This window comes from Balaenoptera ricei, chromosome 17 (genome assembly GCF_028023285.1).
Source record: "Balaenoptera ricei isolate mBalRic1 chromosome 17, mBalRic1.hap2, whole genome shotgun sequence".
NCBI lineage: Eukaryota > Metazoa > Chordata > Mammalia > Artiodactyla > Balaenopteridae > Balaenoptera > Balaenoptera ricei.
Genome location: NC_082655.1, coordinates 39,760,856 through 39,788,701, shown reverse-complemented (window position 1 = coordinate 39,788,701; position 27,846 = coordinate 39,760,856). Strand labels below are relative to the sequence as shown.

General features: G+C 38.0%; 1 protein-coding gene across 2 annotated transcripts in view; it reads left to right on the top strand.

Annotated features, from left to right (window-relative positions):
- The window catches only part of CPQ (carboxypeptidase Q), a 505,020-nt gene that overhangs the window by 106,524 nt on the left and 370,650 nt on the right, over positions 1 to 27,846 (top strand). For both annotated transcript variants that reach the window (XM_059902028.1, XM_059902029.1), the window contains exon 2: positions 11,737 to 12,203. In XM_059902028.1, the coding sequence (XP_059758011.1) occupies positions 11,771 to 12,203 (433 nt within the window). In that variant the 5' untranslated portion in view covers positions 11,737 to 11,770. The remainder of the gene's footprint in view (positions 1 to 11,736; positions 12,204 to 27,846) is intronic.

The following is a 27,846-nucleotide window of genomic DNA, read 5'->3' as shown; positions in this document are numbered from 1 at the left end:
ACTCCCCTTGCAGACTATAGAAAAATACCATAGCTTGCTTAATTTTATTTGACTGAAATGACTGTATAGGGACATTTTCTATCTCTGAGCTAGGGCAGACTAACAGTCTTTCAGATCAGCAAACCCTCCTGGTGATCCCATAGGAAACTATACTTACGTCAGTGTGGTGCCAATATTGTGTGGTAGATTTAAAAGGGTTCAGCTCCAATGACTGTATCATTCATGATTTTATCCAGATCCTCTTTTTTTCTTAGGTAAACTGTTTACATGTTTATCACTTACTGTGTAAAACTGTACATTTTGATTTTCCTAAAATTAGCTCTGAGATACTAGGGCTATCCCCTGGTACAAGTATGAAAAGATTTGGCGAGTAAATCTGTATTCATGTTTTCCAAACCCTTCTTGATTTTATACAACAAAATATTTCTACTTTTGGCCTGTCTTTTCACACTGGGGAGGGCTAGTGTTTTAGTCCTTTCATGCAAATATACTGGTGTCTTTGATCATCCTTCTCACTCGGATTGACTCCAGTTCTAGAATGAATTTCTTGTTGTATGGTGATCCTAAATCTGTGAATTAGGAGAGAATTTCTTCAAGTTGTCCTTGATTATTGGCTTTTATTTAATCTTATTCTGTCTGTATATTTCACTTTTTAAATTTTTATTATAATCCTCTATTTCTTGCTAGGAATGTACAAATTACGTATCAGATTTGTACAAATTATGTATAGTCCCTGTGTTTTTATTTTTTTAAATCCTATTGTTATTTTTATTTATTAATTTATTTTTATTTTTTTTTTAACATCTTTATTGGAGTATAATTGCTTTACAATGGTGTGTTAGTTTCTGCTTTATAACAAAGTGAATCAGTTATACATATACATATGTTCCCATATCTCTTCCCTCTTGCGTCTCCCTCCCTCCCACCCTCCCTATCCCACCCCTCTAGGTGGTCACAAAGCACCGAGCTGATCTCCCTGTGCTATGTGGCTGCTTCCCACTAGCTATCTATTTTACATTTGGTAGTGTATATATGTCCATGCCACTCTCTCACCCTGTCACATCTTACCCCTCCCCCTCCCCATATCCTCAAGTCCATTCTGTAGTAGGTCTGTGTCTTTATTCCCGACTTGCCACTAGGTTCTTCATGACCTTTCTTTTTTTTTTTTTTTTCCTTAGATTCCATATATATGTGTTAGCATACTGTATTTGTTTTTCTCTTTCTGACTTACTTCACTCTGTATGACAGACTCTAACTCCATCCACCTCACTACAAATACCTCCATTTTGTTTCTTTTTATGGCTGAGTAATAGTCCATTGTATATATGTGCCACATCTTCTTTATCCATTCATCCGATGATGGACAGTTAGGTTGCTTCCATGTACTGGCTATTGTAAATAGAGCTGCAATGAACATTTTGGTACATGACTCTTTCTGAATTATGGTATTCTCAGGGTATATGCCCAGTAGTGGGATTGCTGGGCCTTATGGTAGTTCTATTTTTAGTTTTTTAAGGAACCTCCATACTGTTCTCCATAGTGGCTGTATCAATTTACATTCCCACCAGCAGTGCAAGAGTGTTCCCTTTTCTCTACACCCTCTCCAGCATTTATTGTTTCTAGATTTTTTGATGATGGCCATTCTGACCGGTGTGAGATGATATCTCATTGTAGTTTTGATTTGCATTTCTCTAATGATTAATGTTGTTGAGCATTCTTTCATGTGTCTGTTGGCAATCTGTATATCTTCTTTGGAGAAATGTCTATTTAGGTCTTCTGACCATTTTTGGATTGGGTTCTTTGTTTTTTTGATATTGATCTGCATGAGCTGCTTGTAAATCTTGGAGATTAATCCTTTGTCACTTGCTTCATTTGCAAATATTTTCTCCCATTCTGATGGTTGTCTTTTGGTCTTGTTTATGGTTTCCTTTGCTGTGCAAAAGCTTTTAAGTTTCATTAGGTCCCATTTGTTTATTTGTGTTTTTATTTCCATTTCTCTAGGAGGTGGGTCAAAAAGGATCTTGCTATGATTTATGTCATAGAGTGTTCTGCCTATGTTTTCCTCTAAGAGTTTGATAGTGTCTGGCCTTACATTTAGGTCTTTCATCCATTTTGAGTTTATTTTTGTGTATGGTGTTAGGGAGTGTTCTAATTTCATACTTTGACATGTACCTGTCCAGTTTTCCCAGCACCACTTATTGAAGAGGCTGTCTTTTCTCCACTGTATATGCTTGCCTCCTTTATCAAAGATAAGGTGACCATATGTGCGCGGGTTTATCTCTGCGCTTTCTATCCTGTTCCACTGATCTATGTTTCTGTTTTTGTGCTAGTACCAAACTGTCTTGATTACTGTAGCTTTGTAATATAGTCTGAAGTCAGGGAGCCTGATTCCTCCAGCTCTATTTTTCGTTCTCAAGATTGCTTTGGCTATTCGGGGTCTTTTGTGTTTCCATACAAATTGTGAAATTTTTTGTTCTAGTTCTGTGAAAAATGCCATTGGCAGTTTGATAGGGATTGCATTGAATCTGTAGATTGCTTTGGGTAGTAGAGTCATTTTCACAATGTTGATTCTTCCAATCCAAGAACATGGTATGTCTCTCCATCTATTTGTATCATCTTTAATTTCTTTCATCAGTGTCTTATAATTTTCTGCATACAGGTCTTTTGTCTCCGTAGGTAGGTTTATTCCTAGATATTTTATTCTTTTTGTTGCAGTGGTAAACGGAAGTGTTTTCTTAATTTCTCTTTCAGAGTTTTTGGTGGTAGTGTATAGGAATGCCAGAGATTTCTGTGCATTAATTTTGTATCCTGCTACTTTACCAAATTCATTGATTAGCTCTAGTAATTTTCTGGTAGCATCTTTAGGATTCTCTATGTATAGTATCATGTCATCTGCAAACAGTGACAGCTTTACTTCTTCTTTTCCAATTTGGATTCCTTTTATTTCTTTTTCTTCTCTGATCGCTGTGGCTAACACTTCCAAAACTATGTTGAATAATAGTGGTGAGAGTGGGCAACCTTGTCTTGTTCCTGATCTTAGTGGAAATGGTTTCAGTTTTTCACCATTGAGGACAATGTTGGCTGTGGGTTTGTCATATATGGCCTTTATTATGTTGAGGAAAGTTCTCTCTATGCCTACTTTCTGGAGGGTTTTTATCATAAATGGGTGTGGAATTTTGTCAAAAGCTTTCTCTGCATCTATTGAGATGATCATATGGTTTTTCTCCTTCAATTTGTTAATATGATGTATCACGTTGATTGATTTGCGTATATTGAAGAATTCTTGTATTCCTGCGATAAACCCCACTTGATCATGGTGTATGATCCTTTTAATGTGGTGTTGGATTCTGTTTGCTAGTATTTTGTTGAGGATTTTTGCATCTGTGTTCATCAGTGATATTGGCCTGTAGTTTTCTTTCTTTGTGACATCTTTGTCTGGTTTTGGTATCAGGGTGATGGTGGCCTCGTAGAATGAGTTTGGGAGTGTTCCTCCCTTTGCAGTATTTTGGAAGAGTTTGAGAAGGATAGGTGTTAGCTCTTCTCTAAATGTTTGATAGAATTCGCGTGTGAAGCCATCTGGTCTTGGGTTTTTGTTGGTTGGAAGATTTTTAATCACAGTTTCAATTTCAGTGGTTGTGATTGGTCTGTTCATATTTTCTATTTCTTCCTGGTTCAGTCTTGGCAGGTTGTGCATTTCTAAGAATTTGTCCATTTCTTCCAGGTTGTCCATTTTATTGGCATAGAGTTGCTTGTAGTAGTCTCTTAGGATGCTTCGTATTTCTGCAGTGTCTGTTGTAACTTCTCCTTTTTCATTTCTAATTTTATTGATTTGAGTGCTCTCCCTCTTTTTCCTGATGAGTCTGGCTAATGGTTTATCAATTTTGTTTATCTTCCCAAAGAACCAGCTTTTAGTTTTATTGATCTTTGTGATCGTTTCCTTCATTTCTTTTTCATTTATTTCTGATGTGATCTTTATGATTTCTTTCCTTCTGCTAACTTTGGGGTTTTTTTGTTCTTTCTCTAATTGCTTTAGGTGCAAGGTTAGGTTGTTTATTCGAGATGTTTCCTGTTTCTTGAGGTAGGCTTGTATTGCTATAAACTTCCCTCTTAGCACTGCTTTTGCTGCGTCCCATAGGTTTTGGGTCGTCGTATCTCCATTGTCATTTGTTTCTAGGTATTTTTTGATTTCCCCTTTGATTTCTTCAGTGATCACTTCGTTATTAAGTAGTGTATTGTGTAGCCTCCATGTGTTTGTATTTTTTACAGATATTTTCCTGTAATTGATATCTAGTCTCATAGCTTTGTGGTCGGAAAAGATACTTGATAGGATTTCAATTTTCTTAAATTTACCAAGGCTTGATTTGTGACCCAAGATATGATCTATCCTAGAGGATGTTCCATGAGCACTTGAGAAAAATGTGTATTCTGTTGTTTTTGGGTGGAATGTCCTATAAATATCAATTAAGTCCATCTTGTTTAATGTATCATTTAAAGCTTGTGTTTCCTTCTTTATTTTCATTTTGGATGATCTGTTCATTGGTGAAAGTGGGGTGTTAAAGTCCCCTACTATCATTGTGTTACTGTCGATTTCCCCATTTATGGCTGTTAGTACCTGCCTTATGTATTGAGGTGCACCTGTGTTGGGTGCATAAATATTTACAATTGTTAAACCTTCTTCTTGGATCGATCGCTTGATCATTATATAGTGTCCTTCTTTGTCTCTTGTAATAGTCTTTATTTTAAAGTCTATTTTGTCTGATATGAGAATTGCTACTCCAGCTTTCTTATGATTTCCATTTGCATGGAATATCTTTTTCCTTCCTCTCACTTTCAGTCTGTATGGGTCCCTAGGTCTGAAGTGGGTCTCTTGTAGACAGCATATATACGGGTCTTGTTTTTGTATCCATTCAGCCAGCCTGTGTCTTTTGGTGGGAGCATTTAATCCATTTACATTTAGGGTAATTATCGATGTGTATGTTCCTATTCCCATTTTCTTAAATGTTTTGGGTTTGTTATTGTAGGTGTTTTCCTTCTCTTGTGTTTCTTGCCTAGAGAAGTTCCTTTAGCATATGTTGTAAAGCTGGTTTGGTGGTGCTGAACTCTCTCAGCTTTTGCTTGTCTGTAAAGGTTTTAATTTCTCCATCAAATCTGAATGAGATCCTTGCTGGGTAGAGTAATCTTGGTTGTAGGTTTTTCTCCTTCATCACTTTAAGTATATCCTGCCACTCCCTTCTGGCTTGCAGAGTTTCTGCTGAAAGATCAGATGTTAACCTTATGGGGATTCCCTTGTGTGTTATTTGTTGTTTTTCCCTTGTTGCTTTTAATATGTTTTCTTTATATTTAATTTTTGATAGTTTGATTAATATGTGTCTTGGCGTGTTTCTCCTTGGGTTTATCCTGTATGGGACTCTCTGTGCTTCCTGGACTTGATTAACTATTTCCTTTCCCATATTAGGGAAGTTTTCAACTATAATCTCTTCAAATATTTTCTCAGTCCCTTTCTTTTTCTCTTCTTCTTCTGGGACCCCTATAATTCGAATGTTGGTGCGTTTAATGTTGTCCCAGAGGTCTCTGAGACTGTCCTCAGTTCTTTTCATTCTTTTTTCTTTATCCTGCTCTGCAGTAGTTATTTCCACCATTTTATCTTCCATGTCATTTATCCGTTCTTCTGCCTCAGTTATTCTGCTTTTGATCCCATCTAGAGTATTTTTCATTTCATTTATTGTGTTTTTCATCGTTGCTTGGTTCCTCTTTAGTTCTTCTATGTCCTTGTTAAATGTTTCTTGCATTTTGTCTATTCTATTTCCAAGATTTTTGATCATCTTTACTATCATTATTCTGAATTATTTTTCAGGTAGACTGCCTATTTCCTCTTCATTTGTTAGGTCTGGTGTGTTTTGACCCTGCTCCTTCATCTGCTGTGTGTTTTTCTGTCGTCTCATTTTGCTTATCTTACTGTGTTTGGGGTCTCCTTTTCACAGGCTGCAGGTTCGTAGTTCCCGTTGTTTTTGGTATCTGTCCCCAGTGGCTTGGGTTGGTTCAGTGGGTTGTGTAGGCTTCCTGGTGGAGGGGACTAGTGCCTGTGTTCTGGTGGATGAGGCTGGATCTTATCTTTCTGGTGGGCACGTCCACATCTGGTGGTGTGTTTTGGGGTGTCTGTGGCCTTATTATGATTTTAGGCAGCCTCTCTGCTAATGGATGGGGATGTGTTCCAGTCTTGCAAGTTGTTTGGCATAGGGTGTCCAGCACTCTAGCTTGCTGGTCGTTGAGTGAAGCTGGGTCTTGATGTTGAGATGGAGATCTCTGAGAGATTTTTGCCGTTTGGTATTACATGGAGCTGGGAGGTCTCTTGTGGACCAGTGTCCTGAAGTGGCCTCTCCCACCTGATGCCTGGCTGGAGCACCAAGAGCCTTTCATCCACACGGCTCAGAGTAAAAGGGAGAAAAAATAGAAAGAAAGAAAGCAAGAGGATAAAATAAAATAAAACAAAGTAAAATAAAGCTATTGTAATAAAAAATAAGAAAAAAATTATTAAGAAAAAATTTATTAAGAAAAATTTTTTTTTAATTTTTAAAAATAAATTTATTAATTTTTATAATGAAAATAAGAAAAAAGTTAAGAAAAAAAATTTTTAAAAATTTTTTAAAGTAACAAATAAGAAAAATATTACTAAGAAAAAAATTTTTTAAGTAAAAACAAAACAAAACAAAAAAAAACAGACGGACCGAACCCTAGGACAAATGGTGAAAGCAAAGTTATACAGACAAAATCTCACCCAGAAGCATACACATATACACTCACAGAAAACGGAAAAGGGGAAAAACTAATATATCCTGCTCCCCAAGGTCCACCTCCTGAATTTGGGATGATTCATTGTCTATTCAGGTATTCAACAGATGCAGGTACATCAGGTTGTTTGTGGAGCTTTAATCCACTGCTTCTGAGGCTGCTGGGAGAAATTTCCCTTTCTCTTCTTTGTTTGTACAGCTCCCGGGGTTCAGCTTTGGATTTGGACCCACCTCTGCATGTAGGTCGCCTGAGGGCGTCTGTTCTTCGCTCACACAGGACAGGGTTAAAGGAGCAGCTGCTTCGGGGGCTCTGGCTCACTCAGGCTGGGGGGAGGGAGGGGTACGGATGCGGGGCGAGCCTGCGGTGGCAGAGGCCAGCGTGACGTTGCAGCAGCCTGAGGCGCGCCGTGTGTTCTCCCGGGAAAGTTGTCCCTGGATCACGGGACCTTGGCAGTGGCGGGCTGCACAGGCTCCCGGGAGGGGAGGTGTGGATAGTGACCTGTGCTCGCACACAGGCTTCTTGGTGGCAGCAGCAGCAGCCTTAGCGTCTCATGCCCGTCTCTGGGGTCCGCGCTGATAGCCGCGGCTCGTGCCCGTCTCTGGAGTTCGTTTAGGCGGCGCTCTGAATCCCCTCTCCTTGCGCACCACGAAACAAAAAGGCAAGAAAAAGTCTCTCGCCTCTTCGGCAGCTGCAGACTTTTTCCCGGACTCCCTCCTGGCTAGCTGTGGTGCGCTAATCCCTTCAGGCTGTGTTCACGCAGCCAACTGCAGTCCTCTCCCTGCGATCCGACCGAAGCCCGAGGCTCAGCTCCCAGCCCCCCCCACCGCCCCAGTGTTTGAGCAGACAAGCCTCTTGGGCTGGTGAGTGCTGCTCGGCACCGAGCCTCTGTGCGGGAATCTCTCCGCTTTGCCCTCCGCACCCCTGTGGCTGCGCTGTCCTCCGCGGCTCCGAAGCTTCCCCCCTCCGCCACCTGCAGTCTCCGCCCGCGAAGGGGCTTCCTAGTGTGTGGAAACCTTTCCTCCTTCACAGCTCCCTCCCACTGGTGCGGGTCCCGTCCCTATTCTTTTGTCTCTGTTATTTCTTTTTTCTTTTGCCCTACCCAAGTACGTGGGGAGTTTCTTGCCTTTTGGGAGGTCTGACGTCTTCTGCCACCGTTCAGTGGGTGTTCTGTAGGAGCAGTTCCACGTGTAGATGTATTTCTACTGTATCTGTGGGAAGGAAGGTGATCTCCGCGTCTTACTCTTCCGCCATCTTGCCCAGACCCCACTGTGTTTTTAAATTACATATTATGTTTTGTTTTTTTCTTGAGTGGAATTTGATATAGCAATATCTTGTTTCATTTTTATTACCTCCTCAAATATAGACTGTTAGTTATAATTATTATTTTCTACTATTTATTACTGAAAACACATCTTAGTTGGACTAATATACCTTTCTAAAAATAATAATAATAAAAAAAGGTTCTTGTAGTGCTCCATTGGAGAGATATATCATTATGCATTCTAGCCAAGAATTACATAGGTAATTTTGAGATTATATTCCAGAGAAAACTAGGTTTAGAGTCAACTAACATGTATTTAGTGTTTACTTGTGTCACGTGTTCTAGGTGATTTCTCATGTAATGCATTGTTTTGTGCCTTTGATCTTAGTAAACTTTATACTCAGGGAAAAACTGATCCATTGAAAGGTAACAAACCATCACCTTTTAAATTAACCTACTTTTAAAAATAAGCACTTATTGCATTTGTGGGATTTGAAGAAACAGTGTAGTTAAGATACTCAGGACAACACTCGCAGATACCGAATTCTGTTTTAAAGTAATTATATCATTTTTTAGTGTCAAAATTAATTTAACTGACCATGTTAAGAAGCATTAAATATTATTATCAAAATGATGTGTTATGTGTTAATTCAATTGACATACATGCAAAAAGATGTAAAGATGATAGACTCAGGCACTGTTATTTTCTGGACTTATCTTTTAACCAGGATGTGACGTACAGATGATGTTCTAGTGGTGCTCTGAGGGATACCATTCACTCTTTTCTGCCTGCAGAGCCATTTCTTGAGCCTGTCCTGAGATGTTATGTCTTCTCTATAGCTTTGCATGATCCCCTTTGTTCTTCTCTTTGTTCCGATGCTACTCTGTATACATATATTTTATTCTAGGTATTCGCTTCTCAGACTGCATTTGGGTATCCTTCATTGAATTTCTGTTATATGTAAATGCATATAGTTTCCTAGAAGAAAACTATTCTTAATCTTTTAGAAAGTATGCGTTAGCTGGTCCACTTACCTGGTTAATTGTAGTTGCTGGTTTGTCTGCTGCCTGGGAATCACAATGCAGGCCTTGATTAACTTTCTGCGAAACAAGGATATGGACTAGGGATCCCTAAGCTCTCCTGTATCTCTACAATGTTGTCATAATATGATTCTAATCCATCACTAGAAATGTATTATGAAATCGTTGATTAATGTTTGCAGAAGACTTAGAGAACTTTTAATGAGAAGTAGATACTTGTGTTTAGTGTCAATTAATAGATGGCTTATTAACCTTTTTTTCTTTTTTTGCCCCAAGAACATTTTCCCAAATATATTTGAAAAATGTACTTTCAAGAATAAATTGCAATCTGGTGAAATATTTTGATTGCTTAATAAAATTTAGCTTTTAAAACAAGCATCAGTATAGTGACTGTAGAAACGAAAAATCTATGCACTGACCCTTGAACAAGGAGGGGTATTGGTTCCAGGATCCTCTGTGGATGCTGAAGTCCCATAGTCAGCACTCCATATCCGGTTCTGCATCCACGGATTCAGCCAACCTCGGATCTTGTAGTACTGTAGTATTTATGGGAAAAAAACCTGTGTAGAAGTGGACCTGGGAAGTTCAGACCTGTGTCACTCAAGGGTCAACTGTAGTTATAATAAAAAAGAAAGCAGCAGCAATGTATAGTTTTTATAGTTTTTCAAAATACTTTAAATATGATCGCAAGTTTTAAATTCCTACAGCTTCTTTGTGGAAGAGGCAAGATAAGTACTCTTATACTCTACGGAGGTGAAACCTAGAGAGATTAAATGCTTATTCATTCCTTCTTAAAAAGGTATAGAGTGCCTATATATGGGTACAATGATGAATAATTTACCCTATTTGACTTTGAGAGCAGGAGAGACCGATTTATAAACAAATATATTTGTTGATAATATAGTTAATTATGGTAGAAACACAGAAAATGGTGCACGTACCTCTGGGGTATTGTTTGGTGAGGCTTCACAGAAGAGGTGATTTTTAATGCATTCTCATTATAGACGTTTGCCAGGGTGAAGAGAAGGGCCTTGCAATAAAAGGGAATGAACATATGTAGAGACCCAGGGTTATAAAAGGGCCTGGGTATTTGAAGAACAGGGTCCAGTTCAGTGCAGCTAGAACATTACTGTCCAATATAAATATAAATATTATGTAAGTTAAAAATTTCTAATAGCTATATTAAAAAGTAAAAAGAAATAGGTGAGATTAATAATAATATATTTTATTTAATCCAATATATCTGAAATATTTGTTTTTTTTTATACTTAAGTATGAAGTAGTTGATTTTAAAGATCAAATCAGGTGTGTATTTTACATGTACAAAACATCTCAATTTGGACTAGCCACATTTCAAGTGCTATGTATGTGTGCCTGTGAGAGAGAGAGAAAGGGAGAGAGAGGGAGAGAGAGAAGAAATGAGAATGAGAATGAATATGTGTTCACTCTAGACGGGCAGGTGGAGAGATGAGGTTGAAGTGGCTGTTGGAAACACATTTTGAAAGGCCTTGTATGCTGCCTGAATTTGGAGTTTATACTTATAATATAGTAGTTTATGACCGTGCTTCTCAAATTATCTGTGGTGAAGGACCAGATTTTTAAACTTAGAATTTGTTGCAGACTGATACTTTTGAAAAATATAATAGTGAAGTAGAAAAGTAAAATGAAGCATCAGTTTTTAGTCATTAGATTTGACAAATGTATAGTTGTTCTATCAGTTATCTATAAAGGTGTCTAAGCCAGTGCTATTCAACAGAACTTTCTATATGATAGAAATGTTCTTTCTGTGCTGCCCAATACAACAGCCACTAGCTCATGTGGCTATTGAGCATTTGAAATGCAGTTAGTATGGCTGAGAAGCTGATTATTTAATTTAATTGTAATAACCACATTGGACTGTTGGCTACTGTGTTGCACATTACTGAATATGTTTACTCTTAATCTTTGTGTTTGTCTTTCGTAGACTAGTGAAAAACAATCGTGGACTGGCATGGGTCCACAAACATACTTTTAGCACTGTTTACAACGTGGTCTCTAGAGCTGGAAAGCCTTTGTGTGTCTTTGGCAAGTTACTTAATCTCTTGCTACCCCAGGATCCTCAGTTCTAAAATGAAGGCAATAATAAGAAACTGTTTCATAGAACTGTTGTGAGGATTAAATGTGGAAGGGGTGGGGTTAGGGAGAGCATCAAGAAGAGGTGACGTCTCTGAAAGGGCCTCGAAGGATAAGTTCAATAGGCAAACAGGAGAGAAGCATATCAGGTAGAGGGAACTCTGAAACACATTTGGATCATACTGTGTTTACAAGAAGGGGTAGCAGATAACACTGCCCTAGCCCTATCACTGCTACCTCTATTTCTTCCTCTCTTTCGTAGTTATCTTCTTATTTTAATCTTTTATCATATTTTAAACTGATTGCTAGGTAACATGTGATTTTGTGGTTTTAATACATGCTACCTTGTCAATAAGGCCAATCATTGCCTCTTTTTTTCTTCATTCCTGGGAGTTATGGTGCCTGAATTTGATGGTAGAAATTGGGCAACAGTTGAGAAGGGAAGGGGAATCCTGTTTGAAAAGCAGTCCCTGGGTTACGGGCAGATGGCTGTGAGATTCTTTTCCCTTAACACATATTTCTTACTTACCTAGATTATTTTAGGAAGAAAACAGACTGGGAAAAAAAATGAAGTTCCATGTCTTCGTATTTGTTGGTGTTGTTCACCTTTTATCCCTGAACTCTGGGAAAGCTGTATATGGGAATGGCATCTCTCAGAGGACTTTTCAAGAAATAAAAGAAGAAATAGCCTGCTATGGAGATGTTGCTAAAGCAATCATCAACCTTGCTGTTTACGGTAAAGCCCAGAACAGATCCTATGAGCGACTGGCACTTCTGGTTGATACTGTTGGACCCAGACTCAGTGGTTCCAAGAGCCTAGAAAAAGCCATACAAATCATGCACCAAAACCTGCAGGAAGATGGGCTGGAGAATGTCCACCTGGAGCCTGTCAAAATACCCCACTGGGAAAGGGGAGAAGAATCTGCTGTGATGCTGGAGCCGAGAATTCACAAGATGGCAGTTTTGGGTCTTGGCGGCAGCATTGGGACGCCCCCAGAAGGTATTATTTGCCTTTTCAAGTCAATTTGCTGTGTTCTTTATTAAAACTAATGCCATGTGACATAACTGATTATAGTGTGCATGATTCATATTATAATTGGGTGATAAAAAGGAAGATATAATCATTTTGCATTCCATTGGCTTGAGTTCTTTACTCTTATACTCCTTTTTTCTTCCTTTTTTTCCTCTCTTTCTTTTCTGAAAGTGTCACTTTTTAAAATGAAGCATCTACAGCTATTGGTCCATGATACTTATGAACTGTATCACTTAATAATTTCTATCTAGTATAACATTAGTATCATTCTGTAGAAAATTGAGATATATGTAAATAGGTTATAAAAACTATGACTTCTTCCAAGTGGCCTCAGTGTACAGAATTTCTTAGAATTAATGAAATATGGGACAAAGCCTTGCACATTGAATTGATTTGAGGTAATTATTCTTACAGAACCTGAGGTCTCTAATGCAAGGGGTTGTCTAGGGTGGAGTTCTATCTTTACTTATCAGCACTCTGGCTCAGCCTCATCAGACAATGTAAATGCTTAGATGAGGGATATAAAACCAGTCAACAGTGAGCTATCAGTTGGTATTGGACTATTCATGGACTATGCATGTATTCACGGACTATATTCCTATGGCAAAGGAACTACAGTTGGTCCTTGAACAACACGAGAGTTGGGGCACCAACCCTCCACGCAGTTGAAAATCTGTGTATAACTTACAGTCAGCCTTCCATATATACTGTTTGCTTCTTCTGTATCTGTGAGTTTCTGCATCTGCGTATTCACTAGCCGTAGATCATGTAGTACTGTTGTATTTACTGTTGAAAAAAAATCCATGTGTAAGTGGACCTGTGCAGTTAAAACCTTCATTGTTCAAGGGTCAACTTTAGTTTATAAAAAAAAAAGCTAGTTGAGCTTCTCTAAAAAGTTTATAGAAACTTTTGGCCTTCTCTAATGCCAAGAGACACACCCAGTAGAGAAGCAGATGGTCAGCTTTTTAAAAACATCTTTATTGAGATATCGGGACTTCTCTGGGGGTCCAGTGGTTAAGACTCTGCCCTTCCACTGCAGGGGGTATGGAAGAGTTCCATCCCTGGTCAGGGAACTAAGATCCCGCATGCCTCGCGACCCAGCCAAAAAACCCAAAAAAACAAAGAGCAAACCACTTTATTGAGATATAATTCACATACCATAATATTCACCCATTTGAAATGTGCACGTCAGTGGTTTTTAATATATTCACAGAATTGTGCAACCACCACCACTATCTAATCAGACAACATTTCATCACCCCCAAAAGAAACTTTATATTCATTAGCAGTCATGCTCCATCCCTTTCCTACCACCCTCCTAAGCCCTAGGTAGCCACTAATTTGCTTTCTGTCTTTATGGATTTGCCTATTCTGGATATTTCACATGAATGAAATAATACACTATACTTTCTTTTGTGACTGGCTTCTTTCATGTAGCAGGTATTCCAGGTTCATCCATGTTGTAGCATGTATCAGTGCTTAATTCATTTTTATTGTTGAAAAATTTCCCATTTTACAGATATACCGTATTTTATTTATCCATTGATCAGTTGATGAACATTTGTTTTTTTCCCCACCTTTCGGCTATTATGAATAATGCTTCTATAAACATTCATGCATAAGTCTTTGTATGTACATATATTTTCATTTCCCTTGGGTATATACCAAGGAGTGGAATTGCTTGGTTATGTAATAACTCTATGTTTAACTTTCAGAGGAACTGCCAAACTGTTTTCCAAAGTGACTGCACCATTGTACATTTTCACTGACGTTTTCTAATTTTTACACATACTTGTTAACACTTGTTATCTGTCTTTTTGGTTACAGCTGCCCTAGTGGGTATGACGTGATATTCATTGTGGTTTTTATTTGCACTTCTCTAATGACTAATGATGTTGAGCATCCTTCCATGTTCTTATTTGCCATTTGTGTATCTTTTTCAGAGAAATGTATACTCAGATCCTTTGGCTGGTTTTTGATTGTGCTATTTGAATTTTTATTATTGAATTGTAAAAGCTCTTCATGTATTCTGGTTGCAAGTCTCTTATCAGTGTAATTTACTAAGGTTCTTTTCCATTCTATGGATTTTTTTTTTAAACTTTCTCGATGGTAGTATTTGCTGCAGAAACGCCTTTAATTTTGAATTAGCACAATTTATCTAATTTTTTTTTTCTGTTGCTTGTGCTTTTGGTGTTATATCTAAGAAACCATTGCCTAAACCAAGGTCACAAAGGTTTATTCCTAAGAGTTTTATTTATTCTTCTAAGAGTTTTATAATTTTAGCTCTTACCTTTAGGTCTGTGAGTTAATTTTAGGTGTGAGGTAGGAGTCCAACTTTTTTCTTTTGCTGTGGTCATTCAGTTGTCTCAGCATCATTTGTTGAAAAGACTATTCTTTCCCCATTGAACTGGATGTAATTCATTAATTGATTTTCAGATGTTAAAACCAACCTTGCATTCCTGGGATAAATCCCATTTGGTTATGATGTATAATCTTTTTTTATATGTTACTGAATTCAGTTTACTAGTGTTTTGTTGAGCAGTTTTACATGTATATTCATAAGGGATATTGGCCTGTAGTTTTATTTTCTTTGTGTGATGTCTGTCTGGTTTGTTATCAGGGTAATTCTGGCCTCAAAGAATAAGTTGAAAAGTATTACGTTGTCTTCTGTTTTTCAGAAGAGTTTGTGAAAGATTGGTATTAATTCTTTAAGTTTTTGGTAGCATTCACTAGTGAAGCCATCTGGTTCTGGGATTTTCTTTGTGGGAAGATTGTTAATTATTACTTCAATATTTTTCCTTGGTATAGATCTATTCAGATTTTCTATTTCTTTTTGAGTCAGTTTTAGTAGTTTGTGTCTTTCTAGGAATTTATTAATTTTATATAAATTATGCAGTTTTTTTGGCATACAATTATTTATAGTATTCACTTACAATTATTTTTATTTTTGTGAAGGTAAGGATTCAAATTATTGTTTGGTGTCATTTGCTTTCTGCCTGAAGAACTCTCTTTAGTTTCTTTGTTTTTCAAAGCCAGTCCGCTAGCAGAGAATTCTCTAAGCTTTCATCCATATTTAGTTCTTGATTTAATCTTCATTTTTGGAACACAGTTTTACTGGATATAAGGTTCTTGATTCACAGCTTTTTACTTCCAACACATTGAATTTGTCATTCCATTGTCCCCTGGCTTCCACTGTTTCTGATGAGAAGTTAGCTGTTAATATTACTGGAATTCCCCTGTACAGGCATACCTTGGAGATATTTGGTTTGGTTCCAGATCACTGTAATACAGTGAATATTGCAGTAAAGCGAGTCACATGAATTTTTTGGTTTCCTAGTGCTTATAGAAGTTATGTTTGCACTATACCATAGTCTATTAAGTGTGTAATAGCAGTATGTCTAAAACAATATACATACCTTAATTAAAAAATAATGTTGTTGGGAAAATGACACCAATAGACTTTCTCAACACAGGGTTGCCACAACCTTCAATTTGTAAAAAACACAGTATCTGCAAAGCACAATAAAATGAGGTATGCTCCTTGTGACAAGTCATTTTGCTCTTACTGATTTCAAGATTTTTATCTTTATTTTTCGTTTTCAACATTTTAATTTTGACATATGTAGGTGGGAATTTCTTTGCTTTTATCTTGCTTAGAGGTTGTTGAGCTTCATGTATAGATTAATGTTTTTCATCAATTCGGGAAGTTTTCAGCTTTTTTTTACTATGAATATATTTTCTATCCCTTTTTTGTTCTCTTTTCCTTCTGGTACTTCCATTATGAGTATGTTGGTGCACTTAAAGGTGTCCCACGTTTCTCTGAGGCTCTGCTCACTTTTCTCCACTTTTTTTCTCTCTGTTCTTCAGATTGCATAATCTGTATCAATCTACCTATTAAGCCTAGCTTAATAATATTTTCCCCTGTGTCAGAATAGCTTATTTTTCAGCCAGTATTTGGTTAGAGGTTGTGCTTAAGCCTCTTGTGCCAGTGAGGCTTCTGCCCTTTGTTGATGGATCTGTGTGCAGCTTGGAAAATGTTTTCAATCTGACCCATGTCCGGTTTTTGATTGTTCCTAAGTAGGACCATGTGGATAGCCTTCCCAACCCCCAGAGTTTATTGTGATCCAGGGAGGGTTTTTCTTGGTCGCTTTTTCCTCCCTGGTTCTTTTTGTTAAACTTCTGATTGTTCTGCCATTTTGCTTGTTGTTAGCAGTATCTTGAAGCTACCAGTACCCCCTTACTTGTTCTCTACCAAGCTCTCCATCGTTTCCAACAACACCCTTAGGCATGGAATTCTCTATGTTCTGTTCCAAATAAAGTCACTACCCTGGTTAAGAACTGCAAAGCTCTTCATCCTCCTGGGTTGCCTTTTCCTTGGGAGTTCCCAGGAGCTAGGCATAGTGATAGTGGCCTGCTTCCCCAGAGTGATATCCCTGGCAGGTGCTAGAAGGGGCTGGTGGTAGCTACTGGTCTTTTCAGCTTGCCTCTCCCAGCATGGGACCTCTGCCTATGAATGTGCTAAGATAGCAGTGATCAGGGTCCCAGTTTTCTCATGGCTATACTTGGGGTAGGGCTTCTACCATACAAGTAGGGGCTGGGTAGAGGAATGGGGACCTAGTCCTCTTGGAGTGGAGTGGCCATAATAGAGTTTCTATAACATGCTGTTGGGGATGGGAGAAGGAAGCAGGTTATGGCCAAATGCTACAGACTCTCATTGTTCTAACTTAGATTTAGTATATTTTCTTGAATGAATGTTTCTCCACTTGCTGTATGCCCTTAGGACAATTTTGAGAGACTGTAAGTGATTTTTAAAAATATTTTTTCCCAGTTAAATGTTTTGTAGGGAGGAAGATCTGCCAAGTTTCTCACTGTACCATTCTGGAAGTACCACTGGGATGGCTAGTTTTGGTCTCCCTGAGGCTGTGTTGAATAGGTGGTAGAGTCCTCTAAGGTGTTAGGGACCCCTCAGCTTGGGTTCTATATTGTCAACCAGGAGTTTGTTTAATTGCTTTCTGTTGTCACTAATCTGTGTTAGACACCAGCATATATACATATTTATTTCCTTTTTAGCCCTCCTAACTATCAATATCTTTAAAGGTCTAGGGGTTTTTGTTTGTTTGTCTTGTTTTGTTTTGATTTTAACAAATGAGAAAACCAGACTACAAGAGATTAGGCAATTTGCCCAGGGTTACGCAACTAGTGAGAGACCAAGTTCAGGTATGAACAACTGCCAAACTCCAGACTTTGTGCTTTTAGTCATTAGACTATATTGCCTCACATACAGATATTTTAATGTTATTTTCATTTATAAGATTTCCCTTTTTATCCATTTGACTGAAGCAGATCTGTCTCAAAAATTGCTGGCACTTATACTGCAGATTATACTGGTATCTGTACCTTTGGACACTTTTTCTCATTTTCCTTTCTTTCGTATCCTCATTTCTTGTTTCTGTAACTGGGCCTGCTCTTCCCTGGCTATCTGCCTGGGAAAGCTGAGCCAAGTTACTGATTGCTCCTGGGCCCTTCAAAACCCAGGGGAGGTGAATTTTACTCACTGGAATCTATTGTTGTGTCCCAAGACTCACTTTCACCCCATTCTTCATTCCATGGAGCTCAAGGTAGATAAACAGTTGTCTGGCAACTGGGCTATTTTAAGCTCTAAGGAGACTGGAGAGTTAGGCTGGACCAGGTGTGGAAAAATTCCCACAGGAGATAGGGTAAAGTCTGCATAAAGGGACCTCTAGGTACAGGTGCAGATCTCATCTCCCAGGAAACCCATGTCATATCCTTGGTTTAGCCACCTACTAGTTGTGTGACTCTGGCCCAGTCATTTAATCTCTATGGGCCTTAATTTTGTCACCTATAAAATGACAGATGGCTGACATATGAATCCGTAACATCTTTCTAGATTAGAAAGGCTGTGGTTTTTCTGAGAATCCACAAGGGATCAGTGAAGATGATCACAAGATCACAAGAGCAGTATTCTCCTAGGCATGTGCTATGGAGCAGATTCCTTTTGTAACCAGAGCGAATTTTTTTAAACTTTCCAATTCTACACGAGTATTACAGTGTGTATTAGTTTATTTGTGTGCCCGGGTTAGGGCTCTGTGAGCTCTCTGTGGAGAGCTGGGAGAAGACTTCCTACTTGCATTTCCAAGAACTACTGGATGTCCTGCAAGCCCCACAAATTCAGCATCTTGTCTGTGTTTCTCATCTTCATTAATGACATTGCCAACCGCCCAGGTGCTCAGGCTCAGAGCCTCAAAATTCTGCTAGTATCTGGTATGGTATCTTGCTTTCATGTTTTTGTCCCCTGTCAGGAATGCCCTTATTTAAGGATTCAGCTTGAATGTCTCCTCTTCTATGGAGACTTTTCCTATGCTTGCTCATCCCCAAGGAAGTATTGACAACTTCCTCCTTTCTGCTTTTCTTGTACCCTATGCTTGCTTATGTCATAAGCATTTCTCTACAGATAATAAGCCTCTTAGAATCAGAGATCCCAGTTTCAGTGGTTCTCAGCTGGGGATAATTTTGCTCCCTAGAGGAAATTTGGCAATGTCTGGACACATTTCTGATGGTCATGACTGAGAGGGGGTGCTGCTCGCCTTTAGTGGATGGAGGTCAGGAATATTGCTAAAACATCCCACAGTGTACAGAACAGCCATCCCCTTCCCCTACCTCAAATAATTATCCATTCTATAAAATGTCAGTAGTGCTGAAGTTGAGAAACTCTGCCCTAGCTCTTAACATAATGTTTCATACACAGAAAAGTGTTGAGAAATATTCGTTGAATGATTGAGTCTTTCCATTTATCTCACTCCAACATTCAGTTGGTCACCAAGACTTAAATGTCAAATGACTCCATTTTTCTATTCTCACTCTCACATCAGAGTTCAGGACCTAACATCTCCTGCCTACAGCGTTAGAGTCGCTTCCTAACTGATCCTCCTGACTCCGGTCTCATTTTAATCAATTTCCATACTGCTGCTTCAATTGTCATTGTAAAATGTAGATCTCATTATGTCACTCCCTTACTTAAAATCTTTTCACTGTTCAGGGTATAGTTCAAATTCTTATGACGTTTAAAAAAGTGACCCCAGGCTCTGCTTCTAGGCTTATGTCTAGTTCCTGCCTAGCCACACACCTTGGTCCTAGCTGCTCTTGCCTGAACATGTTCATACTTCCTTGACTTAAAAACTGCTTCCTGGAGCTCTGCTAACCCAACCCTAATCCCAACCCAAGCTAACCCTTCTCTACTTGGAAAATCCCTGCTCATTTTTAAAGACTCTTTTAAAGTGGATCTTTTCTCTAAAGTCTTTCTTGAACCTAAACCTAAATAAATGTAATTGTTCTTTCATCTCCATTCTCATAGCATTTTGTTTGCCTATATTATACAATGATCACAATTTACTGTAGTTGATTGTTCACATGGTTATCTCTTCTGAGAAACTGTGACCTCCTCCGGGGTAAAAGCCACATCTTATTTATCTTTGTATCTCATTTAGTGCTATACCTAGTAATGTAATACAAATGCATATTAATAGCTATTGACCTGATGGGTAGATTTGTGATAAATATCACACATTTGAAAAGGATATTTAAAAACTTAATTAAAAAACCCACAAGAATTATTCATACTCAAGCTTCCTTTAGCCCTATGTGATTTCCATAGGTCCTTATGTCCCTGTCATATCCAAATAACGATAAGTTTTGGTTTGCATCTGAAGTGAAGGCACATAGGAAAGAGGAGGATAAATGAACATCAGTCAAATCACAGTGAGGTTGTTTACCAGTCAATTCTTTCTGAAAACTTCAGCAACATGGATCAGAAAGCTACAGCTTAAGCTTATTCCAAAATCTCACTGTATTAATCATATGGAAACCTAAAATAGCCTTCTTGCATACTCCCAGCACATCCACCAAACGAAGACATTCTACAGCCGATACTTTGATCCATTTCTTAGTGAGATGCTAACTAATTTACGCCCAAGGTCCCATCATCAGATAGTTAGTTATTTGTACCTGTCCTCTTTTCCTCCTTTGGTCTCATCAGGAAAACAGCACTTTCACTGTTGTTTTTTTTTTTCCAGGGCTTAATCTTTGTCTGATATCTAATTGCAGTATGAGCAGAAGTGCTCTTAGGAGCCTATATCCACAGATGATACTTAGAATTTGGAGGTGTGGGATCAGCTGAAGGATCTGATTCCAAAGTGTCACAGGTTGCAAATTCCCTCTCTCAGCATCAAATCAGGATTGGAAATGTGGAGGAAGGGGGCAAAGGAACTCATTTATCGAGAGCCTGTCTATTATACGCTAGTGATTGTGCAGATTCTTTTACTTACATTGTCTTTTGGGATAGGTGTTGTTCACACTTGACAGATGGCAGGCTCTGGGAGGTTTAGCACTTTGTCCGAGGTAACACAGCATATAATATGTGGCAGAGTCATGTCCTAAGTCATACCTTCCCAATGGCCTTCTTTTTCACCCAGCTTCATGGTGGATCTTTCTGCCCACATCTTGCAGGTATATCTATTTTCCCCTTGGCTGTTTCCTCAAGAATAGGGCCACCACATCTGTCTCCTGTGTGCCTTTACACTCTCACACAAACACAACTTAAAAAGCACAAACCACAAGACGAAAACATTACCAAATTTGATTGCACCAGAATTAAGAATTTCTGTTCAATGAAGGATACCGTGCACAAAGCTGTTAGGCAGATGGAAAAATGGGAGAAGATACTAACACTGTCTAAAATCATTATGAGATTAATATGTAGGCTATGAATTAGTGGAAATCAAAAGAAAAAGGCAGTAACCCTAATAGAAAAATGGACAAAGGCTCTGAATAAGCAGTGTAAAGAAGAGGAAGCCTGAATGCTAACAAGTGTATAAAGAGATCTTAACTCATTAGAAATCAGAACAATGCAAGTTTTAAAAATGAGATCATTTTACAGCAGAGATATAAAATGCATTGGTAGTGCTGTGGTGATATAGGAACCCTTCCTTATACATTTATTGGTGGGCATGAAGCATGGTGCCACAATTCTGGAGAGCAAACTGGTAATATTTAGCCCACTTAAATATATTTTCGTACCCAATGAACAAATAATTCACTTCCTTAGTATATTTCCTAAAGAAATTGTCACAGAGGTCCCTAAGGGTACATAATATGGATGATTATTATGGTCTAATTTTTTGGGGTAGTATCCATCTGGAGGTCCATAACTGGGAGAGTAGACATGTAAAATGTGGTAGATGCTCCTCAGGGTATGTTATACAGAAGTTGGAAGCAGCAAACGAATATATATAGCAAATGAATATGTATATATGTATATATATATATATGTATATATATGTATATATCTCAACGTGGATGTATCTTACATGTATAAAGCTGGGTAATAAAAGTAAAAAATAGAGTGACATACATAATACAGTTGCATACATATACATACAATTTTTGCATGCACTCAGAATTATAGTTCACATTTTACAAGAAGACATATAAGCAAAAAATATCTTAGAATGGTTGCCTACCCAGGACATGAGTTGGAGGTAGGAATGAAGAGAATAAATAAATTAAAAACAAGAAAATGAAACAAGATACTTGCCTTGAATAGGCCAATGAAGATGGTATGCTATGAACTAAGGAGTATAATTAGCCCAGCGCTTTGTATCTGATATTAAAAACAGAAATCCACTTGTCAGTCCATGAGTCATGAGGTTAAGGTAGGTATTTGGGTAATTTGTCATATTCTCCAAGAGGAAAGGAAACCACTTCTCTTTTACTCTTTAAACATTATCCAGTTACCTCTTCGTCCATAATCTTATGATAATCACTTCGATTTATGCTTATGCAATGTAAAATCTTTACTTTTTACTTATATGTTCTTAGTTTTCATGTAATATATATCTTTGTCATTTTTATCCTCTAACTTTCAAAGCTCTGGAAGCAGGAATGATGTCTCTTTTCATTTGCTTTGTGTAGCCTTCAGTATAGTAAGACCTTTAGATCACATTAGTTTAATTTTTTGGAAAATCTTCTAGGAAGAGGTTTTCTTTTTAAATCTAAAAGCATGGATAATGTTCTCTGGAGACTTGATGATGAAATAATGTAGGTTGATAGTACCCAGGTATCCTTTCTAAAAAACACCTTTCTCCAGCTCACATTTCATCCCTTCCTTTCCTTTAGGAAATCTCTGACTCCTTTTTACTAATGGAAAATATCATGGTTTAATAACTGTAGGTTTTTGATAACTGATGTTGTGGGTGAATCTAAGAAATGTGTTCAATAATCAAAAGACTACAATTAGTATTGAACTTCATCATGTAGAACTAGGAAATTTAGATATTTCTTCTCAATAGTTGTGAATCTGTGTCTCTTTATTTCTCTTTCTCTTTGTATCTCTGTTATTTGCTCTGCCTCTCTGTGTGTTTCTTTCTCTGTACCTCTCTGTACTAACTAACCATCTCTGCCCTTCTCTGTTACTCTCTTTATTTCTCTCTTATTCTTTTTTTGTTTTGGACTCTGTCTTTTCATTTTGTCTTTTCGTTTCCTACTTCCTAGTTTCTGGTTCATTGCCTCACCAACAGTCCAAGGCTGATGTCTCTGCAGCTATGTCAGGTTATTGCTCTAGATTTAACTGGAACTTCTATCTTTTTCTTAGTCTGTAAAAGTCCTCTTTGACAGCCTCATTGTATTCTTAGAATTACAGTCACTTGAAGCAAGTTGGTGAGCACATGTTTTGTACTCTTATAACAGTAAAGAAAAAATTTGTGATGCATTTCACATTGAAAGTGATTTCCTAACAATCAGTGCCATTTTCATGGTTGTTGGAAAAATGCATCAATAATATCAATTAGCTGAAGGCACTTTGATTTCTCCAGGAGCAGTCAATAGACCAAGGCTTGTAGTACTCCTTACATTCTTGATATTCTTTGTCTGAAAACATTGCATGTAAATTTTCCGGGAAGTTTCAGAACTTTATATCATCAAATTGAAACATTTTCCTGAAGAAATATTAAGACTTGTCCTCTTTAGAAGTAGATGGCTTAAAGGTTTTAGATCAACTACTGGTAAATCATTGGGTCCTCAAGGCCTGATTGACAAAGTGGCTGATAAATAAACCCCTGGGACCAGATGACATCCACCTAGTATTTTTGAAGCAAGTTGAGGGTGAAACTGTCAAAACTTGATTAAATTGCAGTTAATCCCTGTTAGTTGCCACTGAGCCCAAGAATTATCAGCTTTGTGACCACCTTGCTTAGGAATTCTTCCAAGAAGACCTTGAGAAGTACATTTTGTTGGTGATCATAACTTCTTTATTTCATCCTTGTATATGACAAGGTAATGTGTAGGGCACTTATGAAAGGTGCATATAGATGACAGAAGGTGATGTCTGAATAATGGTGGAAACCTAAGATAGGACCAGATCAGATTTATAACCAGTGGGAACTGGTATACACTTATAAATAGGGGAATTTTTGGATAAACATTTTTCAGAAGACATTCTCTTGGCTCTGTGACAAATAGATGGAAAGGAGAAAGATCACAGGGACTTCAGACTTGAGGGACTAATAGTTTGGACTAATGGCCTCAGAAATGGAGACAAGAATTTTTTTTTTTTTTTTTTTTTTTGCCATGCCGTGTGTCTTGTAGGATCTTAGTTCCCTGGCCAGGGATTGAACCCAGGCCCCCACAGTGAAAGTGCTGAGTCCTAACAACTGGACTGCCAGAAAATTCCCCCATGAATATTAGTAAATAAAGATCAATGAATGCCTTTTAGATATGAGAGATCAGGAATGGGAGGAATCAAAGATTACAGAGCTTTCAAGTCTGAGTTAGTAGAAAAACCATAGTGATATCACAGAGAGAAAGAGGAGGGCTGGGGAAGGAAGTTGGCTGAAGACAGTGGATAATAGGGTTACTTTTTAATACACTGACCTTTTGAGGTTGATTCCATAGAAAGCATTCATGTCCTCTTATAGAACGTCCCCAGATGCCACAAAATGTTAACAATGGACCAGGGTGGTCACTAATTCCACCCTTGTGACATTTCCTATTTTCTTTCGTTAAATTCTGTATACAAACGATTGAATTCTCCGTTGATGCTGCCATAACAGTGATTCATGTTTACTTATCTGTCAAATCAATGTATTGTGAGCTTGATTCAGAAAAGAGCTGCCTATAATCTCTGTCTCTCTAGCCCCTAAGGTAGCACTTCTCACATGGCAGGTACTCAGTAATTGGTTATTGCATTGGCACCCACTGTATGCCCAGCCCAGGGTTAGGTGGCGATGATACCCAGATGAGTCAAACAAGGAGAAAAGCACTGGTGTAAATAAGATGGGAACATAGAGAAGATGGAGATTAGTTGCACGTGTGGGTTGAACAAGCCTTCAGAGGGGCATGACATTGAAGGATGAAGGATTCATTTGGGCTAAGAAGCAAGAAAACATATTCTTAGGACGGGAAAGAAGAGCAGAGGCATGAGGGTGTAAAAGTGTCCAATGAATTTACTGTATGACCGGAGGGGTATGTTTACAGAGAGAAGAAATAAGTGGGTGGTGATAGGACTGGAAAGCTACGAAGGTAGACTGAAGAAAACCTTGCTAAGGTCATCTTATGTATTCTTACCGTTCTTAGGACAGAAATGATTTCTAGGGTGAGGAAAGAAGGGAAGGGAGATTAGATGGTAGCCTAAATTGCTATCTCTTAGTCAAACATAAAGAACTAGCTGTAAAGAGTTTTGAGTTTTAATCTTTGCTACTATATCATGTGACCGGGACAAAGTTAAAAAAATTCTCTGAACGATTTGGGGTGAGTTTCTTTGGTTATAAATATTACTAGTAGTCGCATAATTTGTATTTGATATGAGAGTTCCTGAGTTTTTTTAGTAGGATATCTAGTTTTTTTGGTTTTCAAAAATCTGCTGAACCAAACAATAGCTTATACTCTCTTGATCATACAGGATCAATGAAATAATTTCCAGTCTCACCTTCACAGGCAACTGTTAATCTCATTGTTTACTAAATAAAGTTCGCTTCCTCCTTTACGTTGCCATCTTGTCATATATCTCTGTCAGTCTCACTATGATCCAAATGACTTTAAAGCTAATATGGCTTTTAGTAAAAGAATGCTTTGCAAAGTGTGTGTTTTTATTCAGACTGCCATATTGTGCTGCCTTACCTTTCAAGCGGATTTTCTCTACTTAATTTGGGGGAAATTACCACAAAACATTCAGGGCCTTGTTTTCTGAGAAGGCTGCTGGCTGTCTCTCTCAGTTCATGGAACAGGACGTTTGCCGTCAGACTGCATTTATGCATTATTTTCATCCTGAAGAGCATTTACTAAGCACTCATTTGTGGGTACCACGGGTGATACACTGGTCTGAACAAAAACTAAATAGCTAATGACGTGCAATCAGGAAGTGTAAGTTCCATATGGTCTTTTAAAACAGTATTTTCCTGATTTTAAAAGTAATGCATTTCTTTTCAAATGTAGAAATTTGAAAAATAAAGAAAAGCACAAGTAGGAATATAAAATAACATGAAATCCTATTGCCCAAAAGTAAGAGCTAAGAACATTTTGGTCTGTATACATACTCTATTTTTTTTTCATTTGAATGTTTATATGTGTTTACAGTACATTGTGAACATTTCTCCTCGTTTTAATGTCTGTATAGTATAATTGTTCAGAACCTGGCTTTGAGGTTGTCTCGTGATTCAGTTGCTAATTGGCAACAAAACCTTTATCAAATTATTTAACCTTCCAAAGGCTCTGTTGTGTTTTCTGCAAAATGGTGATAATAGTGTTCACCTCATAGGGTTAGAGTGAGGGTAAAGTGAGACAATGCATTTAGAGCATTCAGTGCCTGGCACATAGCGTTTTATTATCTGAGTCCTTCATTATTGGATATTTCAGTTGTTTGTAATGTTTATTTCTGTATGTAGTATTTGCTAAGCTACATGACACAATTGGTGTTACCAGATTCCTTCTGTGCAGTTATTGATTTGTGTGTCTAGTTCAATTACAAAAAAGAACTGCTGAGCCAGACTCAAACCCCATTGTAGGTTGTCCCTTGTGGGAGTTTTTCCATGGATTTCTGACACTTGGGACTTCTCTTAGGTGTCCCCCTCATATGGCTTTGGTCACATCACATGACCTCACTTGGTTGGCATGGGGTTTATTTCTGTAGCGATGTTACTCTCTCGCATGCCCTCCACAATAGGACTTGGTAGGAATGAAACCTGGCTGGATGGGGCTGGTAGCAGAGATGCACTCGGCCTTCCGCATGGGTCTAGAGGCTGGATCTGAGTCACGGCTGGCAATGGGGCCAGTCATAGGATTTTGAGTGGCCACCAGAGCCCTTGTAAACAGGGTACTGAAGTCTGAGGATGGAACAAAGTTGGGATTTAGGGAGTGGAGTCAGATGTTACCAGCATGAGGTAGGATGGACAAGGGGATGAAGCTAGCATAGCTTTAATGAATTTTGCTTCTATTTTAGCTGGAGATATTGGCTCAGCAGTGTGCTTGTCTTCTTGTATCTTGGTGGTGTCTTGGAGCCTCATGCTATTCCTCCCCCATTTCCAACTTATATACTTACTGAAAGTATAATAAAAATGAGATAATATTTAAGTTTAACAAAATTTTAAAAGTTTGACTCTAGCAAAATGCTCTGGGGCAGCAGAAACTCCGAGTGCTACCAGAGTATGAGTTGCTACTTGAGAACTGCTATGCAAATGAGCAAATCCTGATTCTAGACACACACCCTAAAGAAACTCTCGCACAGTACTTAAGGAGACCTGTACAAGAATGTCTACTGCATTGCTGCTTGTAATAATAAGGAATTATTATTACAGGGGAGTGGGTAAATAAATTGGAGTAGATTTAGACAGTGGAGTACTAGAAAGCAGTTCAAACGGATGAACTAGAGTTACATGTATCAGCCTGAATCAACACTGAATGTTAAAAAGTGAGTTGACGAATTATAGGTATGCATCATACAATTTATAGGAAGTTAGTTAAACACACAAATAATTCTATATTTAAACGTTTATATATAGTGAAGGTTTAAACAAATGTATACTTTGAACACCACATTTAGATAATAAGCCTTATCTCTGGAGAAAAAAAGAGAATGAGATGGGGGAGATAAAACATTGCAGATTTGTATTCTATGGATATTTATTTAAGGAGAAAAAAGAACTGAAATAAAGATCACAAAATATTAAGATGTAAATATTTTTTACATGATTAACATATTTCATGATTTACTAAAACGGGGAAGAGGGGGCAGAGGAAAATTAATATATGACCACAATACAGAGAAATTCCAGCAACACAAGGGAATGTCTTTATTGAACCCCTGATCTCTGGTTCCTGTTCCCTTTACTAGAGAAAACCACTTAGCTGTTGCCCATGAATCCTTCTTATGACAGTCTGATATAGAAGCATATTGTGTATTCATTCCCTTTCTACCTGCACAGTTAATGATCTTTGCTCTTTTCACTGAACTGTATATATCTTGGAGATCATTCATCCTATACTTTCTGACAATTTCTTCTCAAGAAACTTGTGCTTCATGAAGGTAGGCACAACCATAGTTTCT